A 17,199-nucleotide genomic window follows, 5' to 3' on the forward strand; every position below is an offset into this window, starting at 1 on the left:
GAGAGAGAGAGTGTGTGTGTGTGTGTGAAAACGTGGGAATGTTTCTGGACCCCTACGCACGCGCTGTCGAGTTCAAACCTTCTTTGATGAATGAGAGTCCGGATGAACTGGTACTTTAATCAGACATGAGTTAGTTGTTCGACTCTCAGTCCCACAACTATGCATAAAGACACTTACTCTCAATCTCGAGATACATAGTGTGTGTACATCGTAGAGTCGCGACAGGGAAATAATTAGTTCACGCGTGCAGCAGCCCAGACCACGTTGCAGCCCATAGTGAGACAACCCCCGAGTGAAGCAGGAAACGGATTAACCAATGATCGATTCTAATCGGGAATTGGCACGCCATGACCGAGAGAGAGAGACGTGTGTATGTATGATCGACTGGTCCGGAACGCGCCTCTCTCTCTCTCTCTCTCGCTCTCCCCCAACGCCCACTCTACGCATCGAATGAGCTGGGCCAAAACGACAAGACAAACCTGCCCCAACCCAAGAATCCGGTAAACAGGTGTCATTGCATTATTGCATTTGCTTTCCCGTCTGGCTCTAGCTCATCCATGTGTAGATCTTCCGAGGCGAGACCATCGCACATATCCCACCCAATCTTCAACCAGACCATAACCCAATCAATGACAACTCCTCCCATTAGTGCCTTGACGATCCGTGACGTCATGCAAGAAACTGTGGACAGACAGAAACGCGGTTGACGTCGGCGGCGGTTGCTTTTTTCAGCTCCTCCAGCATCTCCAGCTTTACCCAAATCATGTCATGATTCTCAGCTTTCCTCTCAGCTACCATTTCACGTGAAGCTTCCAGACTCATCATAGCCGGGAGCCCCCCCTCCCCGCCCTCGCTTCCTAAAGTCAGTCACCAGCTTCAGTACTCCTGCAAGCTCCCTCGTCTTACACCTTCACTACACATACACATGCCCAACAGCGAACTGCCATCATGTTCAAGGGGAGACCCAGCACCGATCCCGACGACATGCCATCGCAGCCGTCTCCACCACCACCACCACCACCACCGACGACGGCAGCACCTCCTCCGCCTCCGCCTCCGTCTGGCGACTTGACCCCCGACGCGGATACACCACCGAGCCAGTCCAGCTACGGGTACTCCAGTCAGTCGACCATGGGCCAGGAGCCCGAGATCGTCGAAGCGCACGACGAAGAGAGGCCGACAGACAGCCATCACCTGGCAGACATGGCCGCCAAGGAGAAGCCGCTCGAGGAAAAGGGGCACGCCGAGCTCGACCACGCCGACGTCGAGGTGAAGAACTTGGGATGGAACAACCCGCCCAGCAAGGTGTCCCAGCCCATGATTGGCGGGTTGACCAACGAGGATCTCTGGATCCTCGTCCGTCGGTTTGACAAGGTAGGACCGGGGGTCCGTGATGAGTGGCTTTCGCCGCAGATATTGACGAGTTCCCCAGCAAATCTTCCACGTCAAGTCGATATCAGAACCACCTGTGAGTCTTTCAGCCTCCCCCTCCCTCCAGCGTCGCCATGATGACTGACAAGCGCCCCAGCTCGCCAACCTGGACATGAACATCGCAGACGAGGAAGAGTTCTCGCCAGACAAACTCCGCGCGCACGTCGAGCGCCTGTACATGACCGTCATCGTCGGCCTCTTCGCCTTCTGGAAACACATCGTCCGCCTCCGTTCCTGGCGCGAGTGGCGCCGCACCTCCGTCTTCCTCGCCGTCTACTCCGCCGCCTGGCTCCTCGACTTCGTCGTGCCCGTCCTCGTCGCCTTCCTCGTCGTCCTCGTCCTCGTCCCCGACGCCCGCACCTTTTGCTTCCCGCCCGCGCCCCCCTCCCTCATCGACGGCAGGACCGGCGGCGTCAAGAAGCCGTCGTCCGGCGTCCTCGCGTCCGACGACTCCATCACGGGCGCCCCCGAGAAGCACGCCGGCGAGGCCGTCGAGCAGGAGGCCCACAGCTTCGTCAACAGCATCTCCTCGCTGATCGTCAGCACCGCGGCGGGGAAACACCCTCAAGGCGATCCTCACGATGACACCGCTGCCCCAGACCCTACTAACATGGCTCAAGATATCGTCAACGCGAAGGACAAGACGGGCGGCGACGAGCCGAGCGTCCACCACGACAAGACCAAGAAGCCCGTCCACGAATCCGTCTGGGTCAAGGCCCGGCCGGTCATGCACTCGATTGCCGATGTGAGTTATCATGATCTGGATATCCATCCTTGACCGCGACTCTCGTTTACTAAGAGACACACAGGTCGTCGACACCTGGGAACGCTTCGGCAACGCCCTCAGCCCGACGCCGCCGTTCCCCCAACAGCGGCCCCGGCTCATCCTCGCCAGCCTCCTGCTCCCGATGCTCCTCGGGTCTCTCTTCACGACGTCGTACATGCTGGTCAAGGGGACCGGATTCGTGGTTGGATTCACCATCTTTGGCGACCCCGTCATCCAAAGAGGCTTGGTGTTTATCAACCGGTCAGTCTTTCTTTCAACGTTAATTGCCCGCCTATCTAAAGTATGTCCAGCACCTACCCTCACTGGAAGAAGTACGTTGAATTGCGAAACACCGTTCTCAAGGGCATTCCCACCAATGCCCAGCTCACCATCACCCTGCTACGCATCGGCGAGAGGAACAAGGCGCCGCTTCCCCCGCCCCCCGTCTCGTCCGAGCCACCGCCAGATGTGCCTCATGCGACCGCTGGCGAGGGTCTCGAGCATCTAGGTACGTACAGATACAGCACTCTATTTTTTTTGTTTTTTTTTGAGTGTCGGCACTCACAGACTCACAAAGGCGTCGACCAAGACGAAATAGACGAGGCCGTCCAACCCGACCCGAACGCCCTCGCGCCCGCCGAGTCGCAGACCGAGGAGCACAAGCAGAAGAAGGGGCACCGGATCCTCAACTTCATCAAGAGCACCGCCAAGGGCGGCATCAACACCACCCTCGCCGCGGACAAGGTCAAGGCCAAGGTGGGCGCCAAACACGCCAAGGACCGGCTCGGCGTGGTGAAGACGGGGCCCGATCCCGAGAAGGGGCCCATCTCGTTCCCGGCACGGTGGAAGGGCAAGAAGGGCCGCGCCTTCATCACGGCCACGGCGACGACCCCTGCTCTGAGCTGGACTACCGACTCGGATGACCTGAACCCGACGTGGACCGTCAGCGTTGGAGACATTGCGGTGAGTCCCGATGGTTCCCTTACCCATTTGGACGAAAAGCAGAACTAAATTTACCCTGTAGCAAATTCGCAAAATGGGCGGTCTTGGGTGGAAGTCAAAGATCTTTGTCGGATGGGCCACAGACCGCGAGATCGCGGACGGCCTCATCGTGACCGATACCATGGGCAAGGAGCACCACCTCACTGCAATCATCTCCCGGGATGAGCTTTTCAACCGTCTGGTTGCGATAGGGTCTCAGATGTGGGAGGCTTGGTGATGAAGTCATGGGTATAACGATTCAATCATATGTGCATCAATATGTACAACAGCGGGCGGCGTTCGAGGAAACAGGAACGTGATGGGGATAGCAAAATACCACAGGCTAACAATGAGATTGAGAACGACAGGAAAAACTTCTCGTCAATCGTTCGCCATAATGAGCTTGTCAATACCATCATGACAAGTGTACAGTATCAAGCCTTTGAAATGACTTAAGAAGTTCATCAGGTCGTCGAGGGCAGTGGGTTTGTTCACTCCAAGGTAACTAGGCTGTTCGTTATGAGCTCTTAAATTAAAGGGAAATGTGCTTCTCACTGGTAATGTATATCCCCAAAGCCACCCACACCGCGGTTCACACAACGTCCGGATCTCGTCGTTGTTCTCGGGCCACATCTCGCCGCTCATGGCACCCTCGACCATGGCCGGACTAACCAGGACGTGGCCCGTCCCCTTTTCTCGAACGACGAACGGCGATTCAAGCCCGCCAAAGACGCACCCCTGGGAGAAGCGCGTGGAAACCGAGCCCGGCCCGTCCATCAGTCGTGAAAAAAAACCACCCGTGGCTCGCGCGGGAAGCGAGGCGCGACATCCTCTTGCGAATCTCGTCCAACATAGTCGCCGTGCTTTGATCGCCTCCCGTTTGTCTCAGGAACTCGGCAAATTTCTCCTCCGTGTCCCAGGTGCAGTCCACCAGCCGCCCGAGACTGAGAAGCCATTGCCGCGAGATTGCGTCGGGAAAAGGAACAGAAACGGGCGTCCGATCCGTCGGGGCGCAAGGTGCGGCCGATTCGTTGCCTCACGCGGCTGCCCACGATCCCGATCTGGCTTCCGACGAGGCGACATCCTCAACCCATCATCGGAGAACGACGGAGTCCAGACCCGCCATGTGGCTGCTGGCACGCCCATAAATGTAGAAGTCTTCCCATTCTCCATCAAGGTAGTCACTTGCCCCCGCATCCCAGTCAACCGCCCAGGAAGGCAGGGGGTTGAGGTTGCTTGGGTTGCACGAATAGTACAGTGCCCCTAGGCTCCAAGCGTTTTGCGTCGCCAGTCTGGTAGCAGCCGTGAAGATATCATGAGTTGTGCAGTTGTTATCGACGGTCAGACCTTTCAAGACATGGGGATAAAACTCCCTTAGCGCAAAGACCTTATCTCTTGGGTCCGTGGCTCTCCTTTGGAGGATGTCGTTCCAGGGCAGAGACATTGCGTGGGAATCACGACTGGGCTTGAAGCACCTGTAATGAAGGGTCAGGGTCGGCGAGTGCACTTTCTGGCCGGAGCTACCCCCGAAAGTCGCCACCAGATTGCTGAATGGGTATAACGCAGAGTTCAGGCATAGTATCGAGGAAGAAGGATTGGCAAACTCCTGCAGCGTCCATACCCGAAGCCAGTAAGGCGCGGTGTAAATATTGATCAGAAGTTTGTTGCTGGTAGCTTCTATCAGGCATGTCAGACTGTTGATTCATCACGCTATATAACAAATCCACGAGAACCTACGTGAATTGGGACCAAATAGTTAGGGGGCAAGGAGGGCATGCGATAATGGAAAGGCCTGATTGTCGTGGCCAAGTAATCAAACGCACCTTTGTGACCCAGCTTGCTACTAACATCGAAGCCAATGGTTGCCACCAATACCAAGCTAAGGTAATAGACAGGAAGCAGGTTAGTTGACTACCTCCTTTGAAATTCATGAGCTTGCAATCAAAGGACGACCTGATGTGTCAGTGTTTTTAGATATAGTTCTCGGAAGAATGCCCAACAAATCCGTCTGTGGCACAGCCCATTGATTCTCACCAGGTTGGTACTTGACGGACATGCCCTTATACAGTGTGAGACGAAGAGGGAGCCTGAGTATGCAAGGCGGTTAATCACGGATGCGATCCAATAGTCAGTTTCTAGTCATTCTCTCATCCATCCACAGTTGTGCATGATGCCACAAATCGATCGACATGCTACACTGGTCAGTAAGGCTGGTCCACAAACTCAAAGATCACGAAACTGTAATCTGTTGATGATAGTTACGGAACACGGGACCCTGTTCGAACAACTTTGAGAGTGAATTAATTGCGCAGAGGGAAATACACGGAAACATAACGATCACAGGTTTGGGTTTTCCATGTTGCAGGAAATATGAAGACATGTAGATATGCTTCAACAAGTATGAAACACGGTTATGTAAGTTGACAGCTCTGCGTCCAGCGCCTGAAATGTACAAAGTTCATCGATTAATCCTCCTCAATCATGGGTATATAGATCCTCGCCCACCGTTCCTATTACCATGCCGTGTGGCCGCCATCAATGACCATATTGCTACCCGTCATAAAGGTGCTGGCGTTGCTCATCAAGAACAGGGCCGCACCCTTGAACTCCCTCGGCTCCGCCAGCCGACCAAACATGTTCAGGCTCTCCCACTCTTCTTTCAGGCCCGGCACCTCCTCAAAGTTCTTCTCCACCATCGGCGTCATGATGTGCCCGGGACTGATGCAGTTGACCCGGACGCCGCCGGTCCCTTCCTTGGTGACGGGGCTCCACTCCATCGCAAGGTTGCGGGCCAGCTGGATGACGGCGGCCTTGGACGAGTTGTAGACGGGGGACAGCAGGCCGTGGTTCGCAATCAGCCCGGACATGCTGGCGATGAAGCAGATGCTGCCGCGGCTCTTGTATTTGAACATCTGCCGCGCGACGGACGTGGCCGTCATGAAGACGCCCGTGTAGTTGATGGCCAGCATCTTGTTCACGTCGTCGACGGTGTAGTCGGCCGCCGGCGTGATCTGCTGCACTCCTGCGGCCGCCACGCAGCCGTCGAGCCTCTGGTTCTCGTCTGCGATCTCGGCGATGATCTTGTCCAGGCGGTCCGTGTCCACCACGTCGGCCTGTCGGTACACGAGCGAGCCTCCCCATTCCGGGACGACACGCGCGAGCGCCTCGGCGTACTCCTCATGGGGATTTTCTTGTCTGTCCAAGCAGTATACTGTGCAGCGAGGCGTCAGCTTGTTAAAGGGTCTTTGCATCGCGGATCGATCCAACGGCATGACTGCTTTCTCACCTTTGCCGCCAGCCTCGGCGAGTGCCTCGGCTATGCTAAGTCCAAGACCCTGGGCACCTCCTGTCACGATGAAAGCCCGGCCCTTGAGGTTGAAGTCGGCAAATTGCGCCTTGCCGAAGTTGGTTTCTCTAGGCGGCACGATCTCGGTGGCGGCGTTCAGTCTGGGGTCAATGGAGGTTGGCTTTTCCTCGACGTATCGTCGATGCGTGCTGTGGAACGACCGATGGGGCAGGGAGTTCGTTGATACCCGAACGGCTGTCGGTGCAGAGAATCTGTGAGATGTCCTTGCATGCGAGCGCAAGGCGCCGCGCACGACTCTGGGTGCGAGAGACATGTTGGTTGGGGGGGAACGAAGTGATGGTGGTGTGCTATGGTTCACACACGCGCTATTGGTCCAGTTTAGTTCGGCGAAAAGTATGGCGAGGTTCCAAGCTTCATTAGAGTGTTCAAGATAAGCAAGTAAAGCATCACGGAACGCTTGCTGTTGGTGGTGCGGGAGCGGACCTAAAGTACCATGGATTTATGGGGATCTGACGGATGTCGTACGGAGCAAAGAGGTCAACATGAACCATCCAAGCCGCTTGTAGACCCCAACAAGCCCAGGAGTGATCTCCTGTTGGAATTGACGTTTCGGTGGCGTCATCCCTGGCCCTGAGCCCTATGAGACTCAGTGGATGGTGACATGTCTCGCCTTGTGACAGGAGGGTTTACTCCCCGGTGATTAGAATAAGGGATGCTGCACTGAACCGCCAGTTTGCGGTTGGTTAATATGGAGTGTAAACATGGGATCATGATCCCGCACAAGTGGCGCCGAGGCGGTTGTCCAGCCACGTGAGCGATGACGCAGCTTACAAACAGGGCAGACAAACGAGCTCGAGGACACCAAGCCACGCTGCCACAGGCGACACGTTTGTAGATCGTTGCCGTAGCACACTAGATGAGGCAGCGGGTGTTGAGCAGCGCGCAGAACGGCTGGCTCTGCGTTAACGTGGCGAGCCTTATCAGTCAGCTTTCTGCTCTAATTTGGGATTCCTTCATGATGAGCGAGTTGGCCCCAACGAATCGGGTCCACTTCCTGCTTTTCTTCCCTGGTTGCCGATCAGTCAACCTGGCCGCCATTCATTTCCCTCTTTGACAAGCTGGTGGCCCCGCAGCGGCCTTGGCTGGCGTGCTTGTTCGACCAGCTTGCGGGTACTGGACTCACCCAACAGGAGACTGCATTTAGGTGATGGTCCGCGGTCTAGAAGTGGCGTGGGCCGCGGCAGGCCGGAGAGACCTCCGCGCGGAGCTCACCTCCGCAGCGGTAGACCCGCTGTCCGGGCCGCTTTGGCGGGTCTCGCGGATCCGCCGGAGCTGGATAGAAACCTCCATACTGAAATTTGACGTCACGCAGATAACATTGGCTGGAGTATTCTGTTTCATTTCAATCCACTTCTCCGCGAAACCGTCCACATCTGGTTGATAGCCAGCTTGTCGATATTGTGTAACTGAAAACTAGTCGACCGTTCGGGGCCCGGCTAACTGTCCGCCCTCCAATGCTACGCCGTGCCGACTGCGTCAAGCGAAAGAGCTTATCCACCGGTGCCCACTACTACAAATCCAATCACACCTTTGAGTCCGGGCCTGCATCCCGTGATCCGGGGCGCGACTCCTGTCGACCAATGTCCTCGAGCTCGACTTGAAGTACCTTTTGGGTGTTCTTCTGGACCTTGTCTTGGACCTCCTTGCCCTCGAACATGAAGCTGAGCTCTTCGAGCGTACGGCCTTGTGTTTCGGGGAAGATCATGTACACCGTGGCAATCTCGACCAGGATCCAGACGCAATACACGATGTAGTACTTCCAGCCGATGGAGTCGAGGGCAATGGGGTTGACATAGGTGTTGAAAAAGACGGCGAATCGGACGGTCAGTTGCTCGACAGCAATTCCCTTGGCTCTGGATGGTTGTGTCAGTCATGGTTGAGTCTGATAGCTTTGACCGAGAGATAGGTTCAAAGTAAGATTGGCACTGGTATCGTGAAGGGCGTACCTTTGGCTGAAGGGAAATAGTTCCACAAGATATGTGTACCTGTGGGAGATCCGCGTTAGTTTCAAGGTCCAAAGCAGACATCAAGAGGCAGGACACCTACGCCAGAGCATTCCAACCAATGTTGTAGAACCTGAATCGACAGATGTTAGCAACCGCATTTTGCTTCACTTGTCAATTTCTTTTTCTTCTTACGGGGAGTAGACGAAAATGAAGACGAGCACGGGAATGGCAGCTCGTTGAGAGTTCTCGATGGCGAATCTGGCGGAAGCAATGGTCCAGACAGTATACACAGCAGCCGTGCCGATGGTGCAGAGCAGGAACATCTTTCTCCTCGGAAAACGAGGCGCAATCAAAGCAATGGGTACAGCATTGATGAATCCTGAGACCATGCCGTTAGTTCATGCTCTGAGCATCTCCCACGTCGAGGAAGGCAAACTTACCCCAGCAAGTGTTGCTCAAAATGACCTTCTGGACAGTTCGGTTGTCCGTAATGCCCACGAGGTTAAGGATTTTCTTCATGTAGAACGACAGGAGACCGTTGCCGCTCCACTGTGTGAAGAATCCCATGATGGCGGCCAGCATGAACCGGCGACGCATGGCGGCGTCGCGGAAGACGTCGGCCCAGGCGAACTTGCTGGCGACCTCCTTCTCCTGCTGGATGGTCGACATGATCTGCGCGTACTCGAGCCGGACGAACTCCTCACCGTTCTCTCCCTCGCTGTGGTACTTGTGGAGGATGGCGTACGCCTCGTCGCCCCGGTCCTTGGAGATGAGCCATCGGGGAGACTCAGGGCAGAAGGGCATGAATGCGATCTGGCAGCCGCTTGGAACGAGTTGAAGGAGACTCGGGATTCTCCAGGCCCACGTGCTGGACATTTGGAAGGTGCCCTGTCAATGTCAGCATACGATCCGACAACACGTTACTCGTGTTAGAGTGGTGTAATTTACGTAGGTGATGCCAGCGGCGAGAATCGCACCTGTGTTGCGTCAGTTTCACGCATTATTGCGAGTTTGTGGGGAGTCGAGTTCCTACCGACAAACCAACTGGCGTTGAAAAGACTTCATCGTCACTTTAAGTTAACAGCCGTCTTTTTTGCAAACTTGATTGACGGAAGAAGACTCTGTACCTGGTCATGATCGGACGCTCTTTAGCATACGACAGCTCTCCGATAAGCGAAGACGCGTTGATGATGGCAAAAGGGATTCCGAATCCCAAGATCCAACGTGAAGCCAGGAACATGTCCACGTTACGCGCACCGGCTTGGAGTCCGGCTCCTAGTACCATGATGTAGGAGCCAAAGAGGATGGTTCGTCGACGACCAACACGCTGGCTGACATAAGGAACGAATGGGATGGCCATGAGAGCACCGAGAGAGTACATGGCATTGAGAAGACCGAGTCTTGACGCGTTAGGTCGGCCAAAGTCTGGAAATCATAGGTGTCAGCGGCGTTTACTTGACAAAACACCAGGTAATTCTTTTGCCTCCAGGCGTTCTTACATTCAAACCATGATGTAACAGCCTGGAGGCTGTTCATCATGGACGAGTCGAATCCAGAGGTCCATTCAACCCCAAGGCCAGTCGGGACGAGAATCAGGTAGAGGAAGCGGAGGTTCGGCTTCTGATACCATATCTTCTTGTCATCCTGGGCAATTCGCGACAACGTCGGGTCGACGTGCTGTTCTTTGGCGCCAACAATAGGCATGATTTCTGCGCGAAGAGCTGCAAGCAATCTTGCTTCAAGGCACCGGTCGAGGTAGATGGAGTCTGGGGACGATTTAGGCAACGGGGGCGGCCAAGTTCAAATACCGGGACGCTGCATCGGCTCTTGGGTCCTAGTTCTCCGCGGCGCAGATGCGAATCCACACTTTGCTGTCGTCGATCAGCCCCAACACGATGGTCAGATACTAGGCCATCGAATCATGAATGAGGAGACTTCCCCAGGGGCCTCTCCAGATGGTCAGATCCGCGAGAGATGTTCTCGTTCCGCGTGCGGGGTTGCAGGTCACTCAGGAAAGGGATCCCGGAATCGAAATCTGGGGTAAGAATGGCCGAGGCAGCGCCGAGAGACAAGGGTTTGTCGGGGTTATGAAGAATCGCGCCGGCATTTTATCATGCCGTCCGCCCCTCCTTCCGTGTTCCCAGCGTCTCCGTTGGCCAGTAGGATATGGGACACGATGAAAGGCTAAATGCAGAACCGGCGAGACTAACGGATGTTAAAGATGACTGACAGACAGTCGGACCCAAGCTTGGTGCAGCCTACGGATGATTTTGTGCATCAAGGAGCCAATGTTACCATGTACGGTCCACACCACGTGCTGTGAATCCCACGTCGGTGGAGTTCCGAGTCTCGACGAGTCACCAGGTCGTATCATTCTTTGCACCCCAATTACCCGTGGCGTCACTCGCACCTGTCGTGGTATGCTGAAAGTGGGGCTCGTGGAGCGATATCAGATGATGTACTCGAAGAAAAGGGATGCCAGTCTGACAGAATGTGCAGAAGTGGTTAGGCTGTGTCGGTGGGATGCTGTTGGAAGTGTAGTAGGAGGAGCAGTTCGCGTATGGCAAGGGCACCATATGGGACTCATTACCGTTGGTAGGAGGAAACAATTCAAATAGTAGGTTTCCAGTTCGTTTACAAGGTATATCTATCATGTCTAGATTTGAAAATTAGCCATGGGTTGCAAAAAGAAAAACAGACACCCTGCATCGGATCAGAGACTGCTTGATGCCCTTTGGGGAGCCGCCTTTGTTGATCTTCTGCGTTTGATTCAACTGAGCCTGGCCTACTGCGTCTGCTGGATGTGGTGAAAGATGAGCTGCTGCAAGCCCTAGTCACTAACTGAAGGCCTCAAAGCATGCAGAATACTTCAATATACAAGCGCATGTACTCACGTTCTTGATTACGCAAACATCGTGTCAAGTGGACAAGTTTGGGTAGTATTGAAGTGTTGAAACGCAAAAATACAAGGCTGTTGGGAAGCACTTTCATTTGCATTACGACCGCTGTATGGCATGTCCCGTGATGTGGTACTGGTGCTGTAAAGTAACTGAGATTCCGTGTTTACCAAGGCAGCTTATGGCAAAACTTTGTTTCTGACTCTTTTGAGACAATCATGTTACCGTCTCAATATCACGAAGTTTGCAAGGTCAGTGGGTATCCTGTTTTATATTCAGACAATAATGTTGTATCCACCGGACGTGGGTTGTTCTTCTTCAAAACGTTCAACCTACAACCAAGGTCTTGTAGAAAAGAAAATTAAGAAATAGGATTATAATGGCAAACTCCCGCCATTAGTCTTCTTTGAAAATGAAAGGAATGTCATGATCTTGTACCCAACATTCCGACATACAGCCATGGTCTCATTTCAGCGCCAGCTCTCAACTTCCGCATCGGGCTCTGCAATTATCGGCACCCGGTATCGGGCACCCCGAGGAGGCGGGCATCGCGCAAAATTAGGCAAAACGTTACTCGCCCCTCCAGAAACACCTTCTCCGCCAAACCAACATCTATCATCACGGTCGTTCTTACAAGGGTTGTCTGACGTAGCGCAGCAGTACCCGTATTTCCTGGCATCAAAGTTGTAACAAGGAACGGGTTGGACTGCTGAAGCCGGAGGTGGAGTCAAAGGCTCTGCTGGTGCTGTTGTGCTGGCTATTGTCCTGGCTCTTGTGCTGCTTGCCGCGATGGGCTTCGTCGAGGTGGCGGCTCTGCTGCTGCTCCTTCCTTTGGCGATCAATTCATCTATGAATTCTTGGGGGAGGCCGTCTCTGTCGACAAACGCGTCACCCCCGTCGGCGAGCGGTGGAAGCGGTGGTCTGGACGAGCATGTAGGCTCTGGAAGGGTGTCGGAGCTTGTTGTTGATGATGCGTGTGAAGGCTTTTCTGTGGTTTCTGGCGGAGACGATGACTCGGTAGTAGTTGGAGCAGATGTTTGCGTAGGTTGTGAGTCATCGTCGTTGTCATCTTTGTCATCTTTGTCATCGTTGTTACCGTCGTCACCGCCACCTGGATCGTCTCCTCCTCCGCCTCCTCCTCCTCCGCCGCCGCCGCCGCCCCCGAAGGGAGGCAAAATCGGGGGGATCGGAGGAACCCCAGGGACAGGAACCGGAACAGGGACAGGAATAGGAATAGGAATAGGAATCGGCACAATGGGCACGATGGCATTGCCGTCATCGCCCACCTGAGGCGGGGCGGTAGAGTATGACATCGAGAAAGAAACGCCGGAGGAAGCGCTCACTGATACCGGTGGCTGAGTCATGAAACGAGGTGGTGGTTTCGATGAAGTCGTCTTTCCGGATGTGTGCGTGCTCGTACTGTTCCGCCACACCGTTCTGAGCGTCGAAGACGCCTTGTTCTGTCTACGCAAGATACCCTCGAGCCCAAGGTGAGGACGGTGACCGGCGGCCCGGGCCATGAGGTCCTCCGGTCCTCCCAGCAGCAAGCTGCCTGCATCTCGTTTCATGATAGTACACGATTCCTCCCAATTTGCCTCGCCGTTGCTGGGGTCTGCTGTGACTTCCAGGGCAAAGAACGCCATGTTCTGGGCGTTCTTGATTTTGTCGGCAGCTGGGAGTCCTGCACAGCTGTTCAGGCGTTAGTGGCGGGAGTTCGCGGTAGCTAAGTGCCATCTCAGGGGGCTCAACACTTACCAAGTCGAGCTATAGCATTTGCTGTCATCGCTTTTCTTTGGGTCTAGAACGTCTTGGCATCGTCTCGAATCGCTGACGATCGCGCTCAGGTGTTGTGCCTCATGCAACAGCGCAAATCCACCAGAGACACTGAGAGTCCTGTCCTCCCTCCACTCCCGCAACATCGCTTGCTGGGACGCGGCCTCCCAGAATGGAACACACAAAAGGATGAAGTTTCCCGTGACTGTATCTTCACCATTGTTGTGCGTAGTGGCAACCAGATCCCCGACACAGTTAGAATGGTCCTGGGGAGCGCACATGTACGTTAGGCCCGTCGGACTGAGGTTATTAGAGTACAGGTCGTCGATGCGATTCTGTGGACTTGGCGGCTTCAAGTACTGTTGGACAGATTCGTAGTTGAGTGTCTTTATCCTATCTCTCGTGTCGGCGTTGGCGTTTTCCTCTTCCGCGGCTTGTTAGTCCGCCGCGCCGCTACCGTGATCGACCAAGTAGGTCACTTACCGCCAAACCAAAGATCATACGCAGGAGATTTCTCGGAATGCTTTCGCCCGAGCACAGTCGACGCCATGAAAGCAAGTGCGTGGGCATCGTCTACAAACTGTCCCAGGGCGACAATCTGTTCCTCGGAACAACCCCATTTGCTGGACGCTTGTTGATCGATCACATAATACCCGTTGAGTGCGCGTTTGCCGACTGAATGTAACGTTTGCTCTATTGAGCGGATATCATGAGGTGAAAGGCGATGACTTAAGACCACCTGACCTGAGAGTAGGACGGAATACACCAAAACTAAATGAGCGAACGACAGTAACATGGTGAAAAACGAGTGTGGGTGTGCGGTAGCCACAGGAACGGCGACTGCACATGCTCAACAATATAAGTATCCCCTTAGACCGTTATGCGCCATTCTTGCACTACCCACAGCCTATGTCAGCTCGGCAAGACCGCGGTGATTGCTTGAGAAGTTCATTCCACGAAGTGGCCCAAGCCATTGGGAGATATATTGATCCCGATGATCACAATGAGCGGATAAGGCTATGTACAGGTTCTTGAAAGATTAGAATGGTGGCTATCAGGGTCAACCCAAGCCGTGGAAAAAAACCTAGTTCTGCTCTGTGCCGTGTGACATGGTTCAGGGGCCTAGCTGTTTGTTAATACGGGGTTCGGCACGCGGCCAACTCGACTCTCCAAATCCAGCTTCATGCTGCAAGAGCAAGCATTCACTGTATAATAGGACTGGCCAAGGGGACTATCAATTTTTAATCGACCTTAACTGCTTTTTCGAAAGTACAGCTTGCTTGTCGGAATACACTGATCTGCCACATTGGAACTTCAAGTTCAGCCACTACCCCGCTTGGTAACAAGCCCAGTCCGATTCGAAACGTTTACTATGAGCAGCGTCTTTGTCACCCGGTACAACGGAGCCAAGCTGCTGTCATAACGTGGCTGGGTGTTCACTAACCTCGGATGTTTTGGAGAGTATATACAGAAAGCTGCTATGATGTTCTGACTCGAAAGTGCCTCGTAGTGAAGGATAGTTTTGACACATGATCCACAGCGGGCTGGTAAGCGGCGTGATTCCAAAGTATCAAAGGGTTGCCGCGGACCGGCACTTAGACTTTTAGGCAGTTGCGTGGGATTTTATGTTGATCAAATCAAGAGGTTGTTACTCCTACTTTCGGCACGAGGATAGCGTTCGAGGTGCTTCGAAGACTGCGCAGGGCCTCAACGCTACCACCGAAACAACAACATTCTTCTAACGCCCCGCTTTACTTTCAGCATGTCAAGTATCTCAATTTAGCCGAACCTGGACATTTGTATACATCTAAGATTATTGGATGGTATCTGTTGCAGGGTATAGGCTGTATAGGGCGTTGATTGCTGCATGTAATTGACGGCCTTGTTTTCGCAACAATACCAGTTTGGTCTATTTTATCTGCTCTCGGCGCGAGAACGTGCAGTGGAAAGAACGTAAGTTGTAGCTCACCCAAGCGCAGCGTCAAGGCAGAAATAGCGTATTTTCTATGAGGTGGTCTGTAGGCCTGTCAGCGACATCGCCTAGGTACACGCTGGTCCCACGTTTGCATGTTGATTGGACATGCCCGTGCCGAGACGCCTTGGTTTGGCATTGGAACCAGTGTCAATTATTGATCCTCAAAGTTGAAGCTCTGGAAACCAACCCAAGACACAGAATTCACTGCGGTCGGAGCCTTTCGTTGTTACAGTGATGAAAGCTCAGCCTGGCTCTGGCCGGTTCGACGATAGATTTGTGAGAGCTGGAGAAACCGCATGACATCGAGAATGTGAACCAGGGCGCGATCAGCTATTGAAGGAAGCCAAGCGGCGCTGAACAGCCCGATGATCAGTGCCCGGCATCACGAAGACGCATGAAGTTTGGCCTTTATGCATATGGTCAGCAAGAAGAAAAAAAGAGCTGCCATGGTGGGAGAAGAGCATCGGGTTCGACGGGTGCCGGACTCAATAAGGGGCAAAACACCTGCCCCATAGCTGTGTTGCCGCCTGTCTCCTGGAAAACGAAACCGGGACAGAGAAAGAGATCTGGACGCAACAAGCAGCCTGCCCTTGTTTAAGAGAACGGCCTTACCGAAGAATCAGAACCCACATGCAACCTGAAATAGAATTCAGTGACGCCATACATCAGTCGAAACATCGGCTGGAGGCCGCCTTATACACCCATGACCCCAACCCTTCCATACGATTGGCCCCGGCGACGCAACCTCTTGGCGATGTGCCGGGGGCCCTCAAATGAGCCAAAAGACCTTCCCTGTCCGCATTGACAATCTGAGACGACATCCGCCATGTACGTTGCCCGCCCCCTCACCAGCTGACACGGAATAATAGTCAGCGACGCAGATAATTTTCCCACTTCGGCAGCCCTGAATCAGGATATCCCTGCACCGATCTAGAACCGCCCTTTGACAAACATGACTGGGGAGAGGGAAATCAGTCATTTTCACCTCTCTGTTGAACCGGAGCGTGTGGATTTCATCCCCCCCACTGGCCCAGACTTCGGATCTGTTGATGATGTGCTTCCAGGACTGAGCGCCAGTCGTTGCCATACCGCCTGCGACATTTGGAATAGTCGCATGTCTCTACACCCTCATGTCAGTCTAACCTAATCATCAATTAGCATTTTGACTAGTACGAGATGGCAGGTTTGCCGTCTCGGTTCACCCTTGCAAATGGCAACTGTTAGTTTATCAGAGACCAGGAGCGACGAGAGGCGCAGTCTATCCAAAACTAAGGACAAGCGACCCTTGCTTCTCTCGGTATAACAGACACTATCGGGGAGTGCTTTTCGATGTGCGGGCTCCGGGGCCGCGACACAAAAAGGGACACTGGTTCTCTTTCTCTGTCTATCTGAGTCGATAGGGGCCCAACAGTGAAATTGTCAGCATGCCCAGCCAGGTAAATATGGCCAAGATCGAGTTGGATTCGAGTCATTGCTTTTTCCTGGCTCGTTCGCCCCCCCCCCCCCCCCACCACCACCACCACGCGGACGCCAACCTGCCTGCCTTGACCGCCACGCGACGGGTGTTCCATGACCAGCTGTCCGGAACCTGTCTTCCCAGCCTAATGGGCTCCGCCTTCCTGACACAAGCAGGATCAAGTCGTGAGAGCCCGCGTGCCTTTCATGCTTCTAGAATGACATCCATCTTCCTCAGGGCTCACCATCAGAAGCCGGGATCGTCCTTACAGCCCGCCGACACGTTTGCGTGATCCTCGTTCCATCCGTACCGGTAGATCACCGGCAGCTAATGCTGTCGAGCAGCTCGGCCCTCTTTCCCATTGCAGCGCCGGTGGAGTGGACATCCTGCGGGTGCGTGAACCGGGCATGATGTGTGGTTAGGAGTGGATAAACGGATGCCATATCTCAGCTCCCATCCCCCACACCCGGAGGCGGGTTTCACGCTTCGCAAACTTCGTTTTCGACTATTCTTTGGGTCTGGTACTTAGTTTGCGTTTTGTGATACCCCTTTGCACGGTTGCGTTGTCGCTCCTTCATATTTTCTGCCCCCTCACACGTCACAACAC

General features: G+C 54.2%; 4 protein-coding genes across 4 annotated transcripts; 1 reads left to right on the forward strand and 3 right to left on the reverse strand.

Annotated features, from left to right (window-relative positions):
• Positions 1-948: 948 nt before the first annotated feature.
• Positions 949-3,416, forward strand: CH63R_12460 (uncharacterized protein; the record flags this gene model as incomplete). Its single annotated transcript, XM_018307434.1, has 6 exons — positions 949-1,374; positions 1,529-2,176; positions 2,241-2,458; positions 2,509-2,705; positions 2,775-3,160; positions 3,222-3,416. 6 exons carry the CDS (start codon positions 949-951, stop codon positions 3,414-3,416), a joined length of 2,070 nt encoding a protein of 689 aa, XP_018151851.1.
• Positions 3,417-5,691: 2,275 nt separating this feature from the next.
• On the reverse strand, positions 5,692-6,798 carry CH63R_12461 (Short-chain dehydrogenase; the record flags this gene model as incomplete). The annotated part of the gene is made up of 1 exon (XM_018307435.1): positions 5,692-6,798. One exon carries the CDS (start codon positions 6,796-6,798, stop codon positions 5,692-5,694), a length of 1,107 nt encoding a protein of 368 aa, XP_018151852.1.
• Positions 6,799-8,067: 1,269 nt separating this feature from the next.
• Positions 8,068-10,195, reverse strand: CH63R_12462 (Major myo-inositol transporter iolT; the record flags this gene model as incomplete). The annotated part of the gene is made up of 9 exons (XM_018307436.1): positions 8,068-8,398; positions 8,492-8,530; positions 8,592-8,621; positions 8,684-8,870; positions 8,932-9,379; positions 9,440-9,468; positions 9,525-9,550; positions 9,619-9,916; positions 9,991-10,195. The coding sequence occupies 9 exons, from the start codon at positions 10,193-10,195 to the stop codon at positions 8,068-8,070; spliced, it is 1,593 nt and encodes a 530-aa protein (XP_018151853.1).
• A 1,663-nt stretch (positions 10,196-11,858) lies between these two features.
• CH63R_12463 (Alpha-tubulin suppressor and related rcc1 domain-containing protein) lies at positions 11,859-13,957 on the reverse strand (the record flags this gene model as incomplete). Its single annotated transcript, XM_018307437.1, has 3 exons — positions 11,859-13,077; positions 13,144-13,585; positions 13,645-13,957. 3 exons carry the CDS (start codon positions 13,955-13,957, stop codon positions 11,859-11,861), a joined length of 1,974 nt encoding a protein of 657 aa, XP_018151854.1.
• Between the last annotated feature and the right edge of the window lie 3,242 nt (positions 13,958-17,199).

Source organism: Colletotrichum higginsianum, chromosome 9 (assembly GCF_001672515.1).
Source record: "Colletotrichum higginsianum IMI 349063 chromosome 9, whole genome shotgun sequence".
Taxonomy (NCBI): domain Eukaryota; kingdom Fungi; phylum Ascomycota; class Sordariomycetes; order Glomerellales; family Glomerellaceae; genus Colletotrichum; species Colletotrichum higginsianum.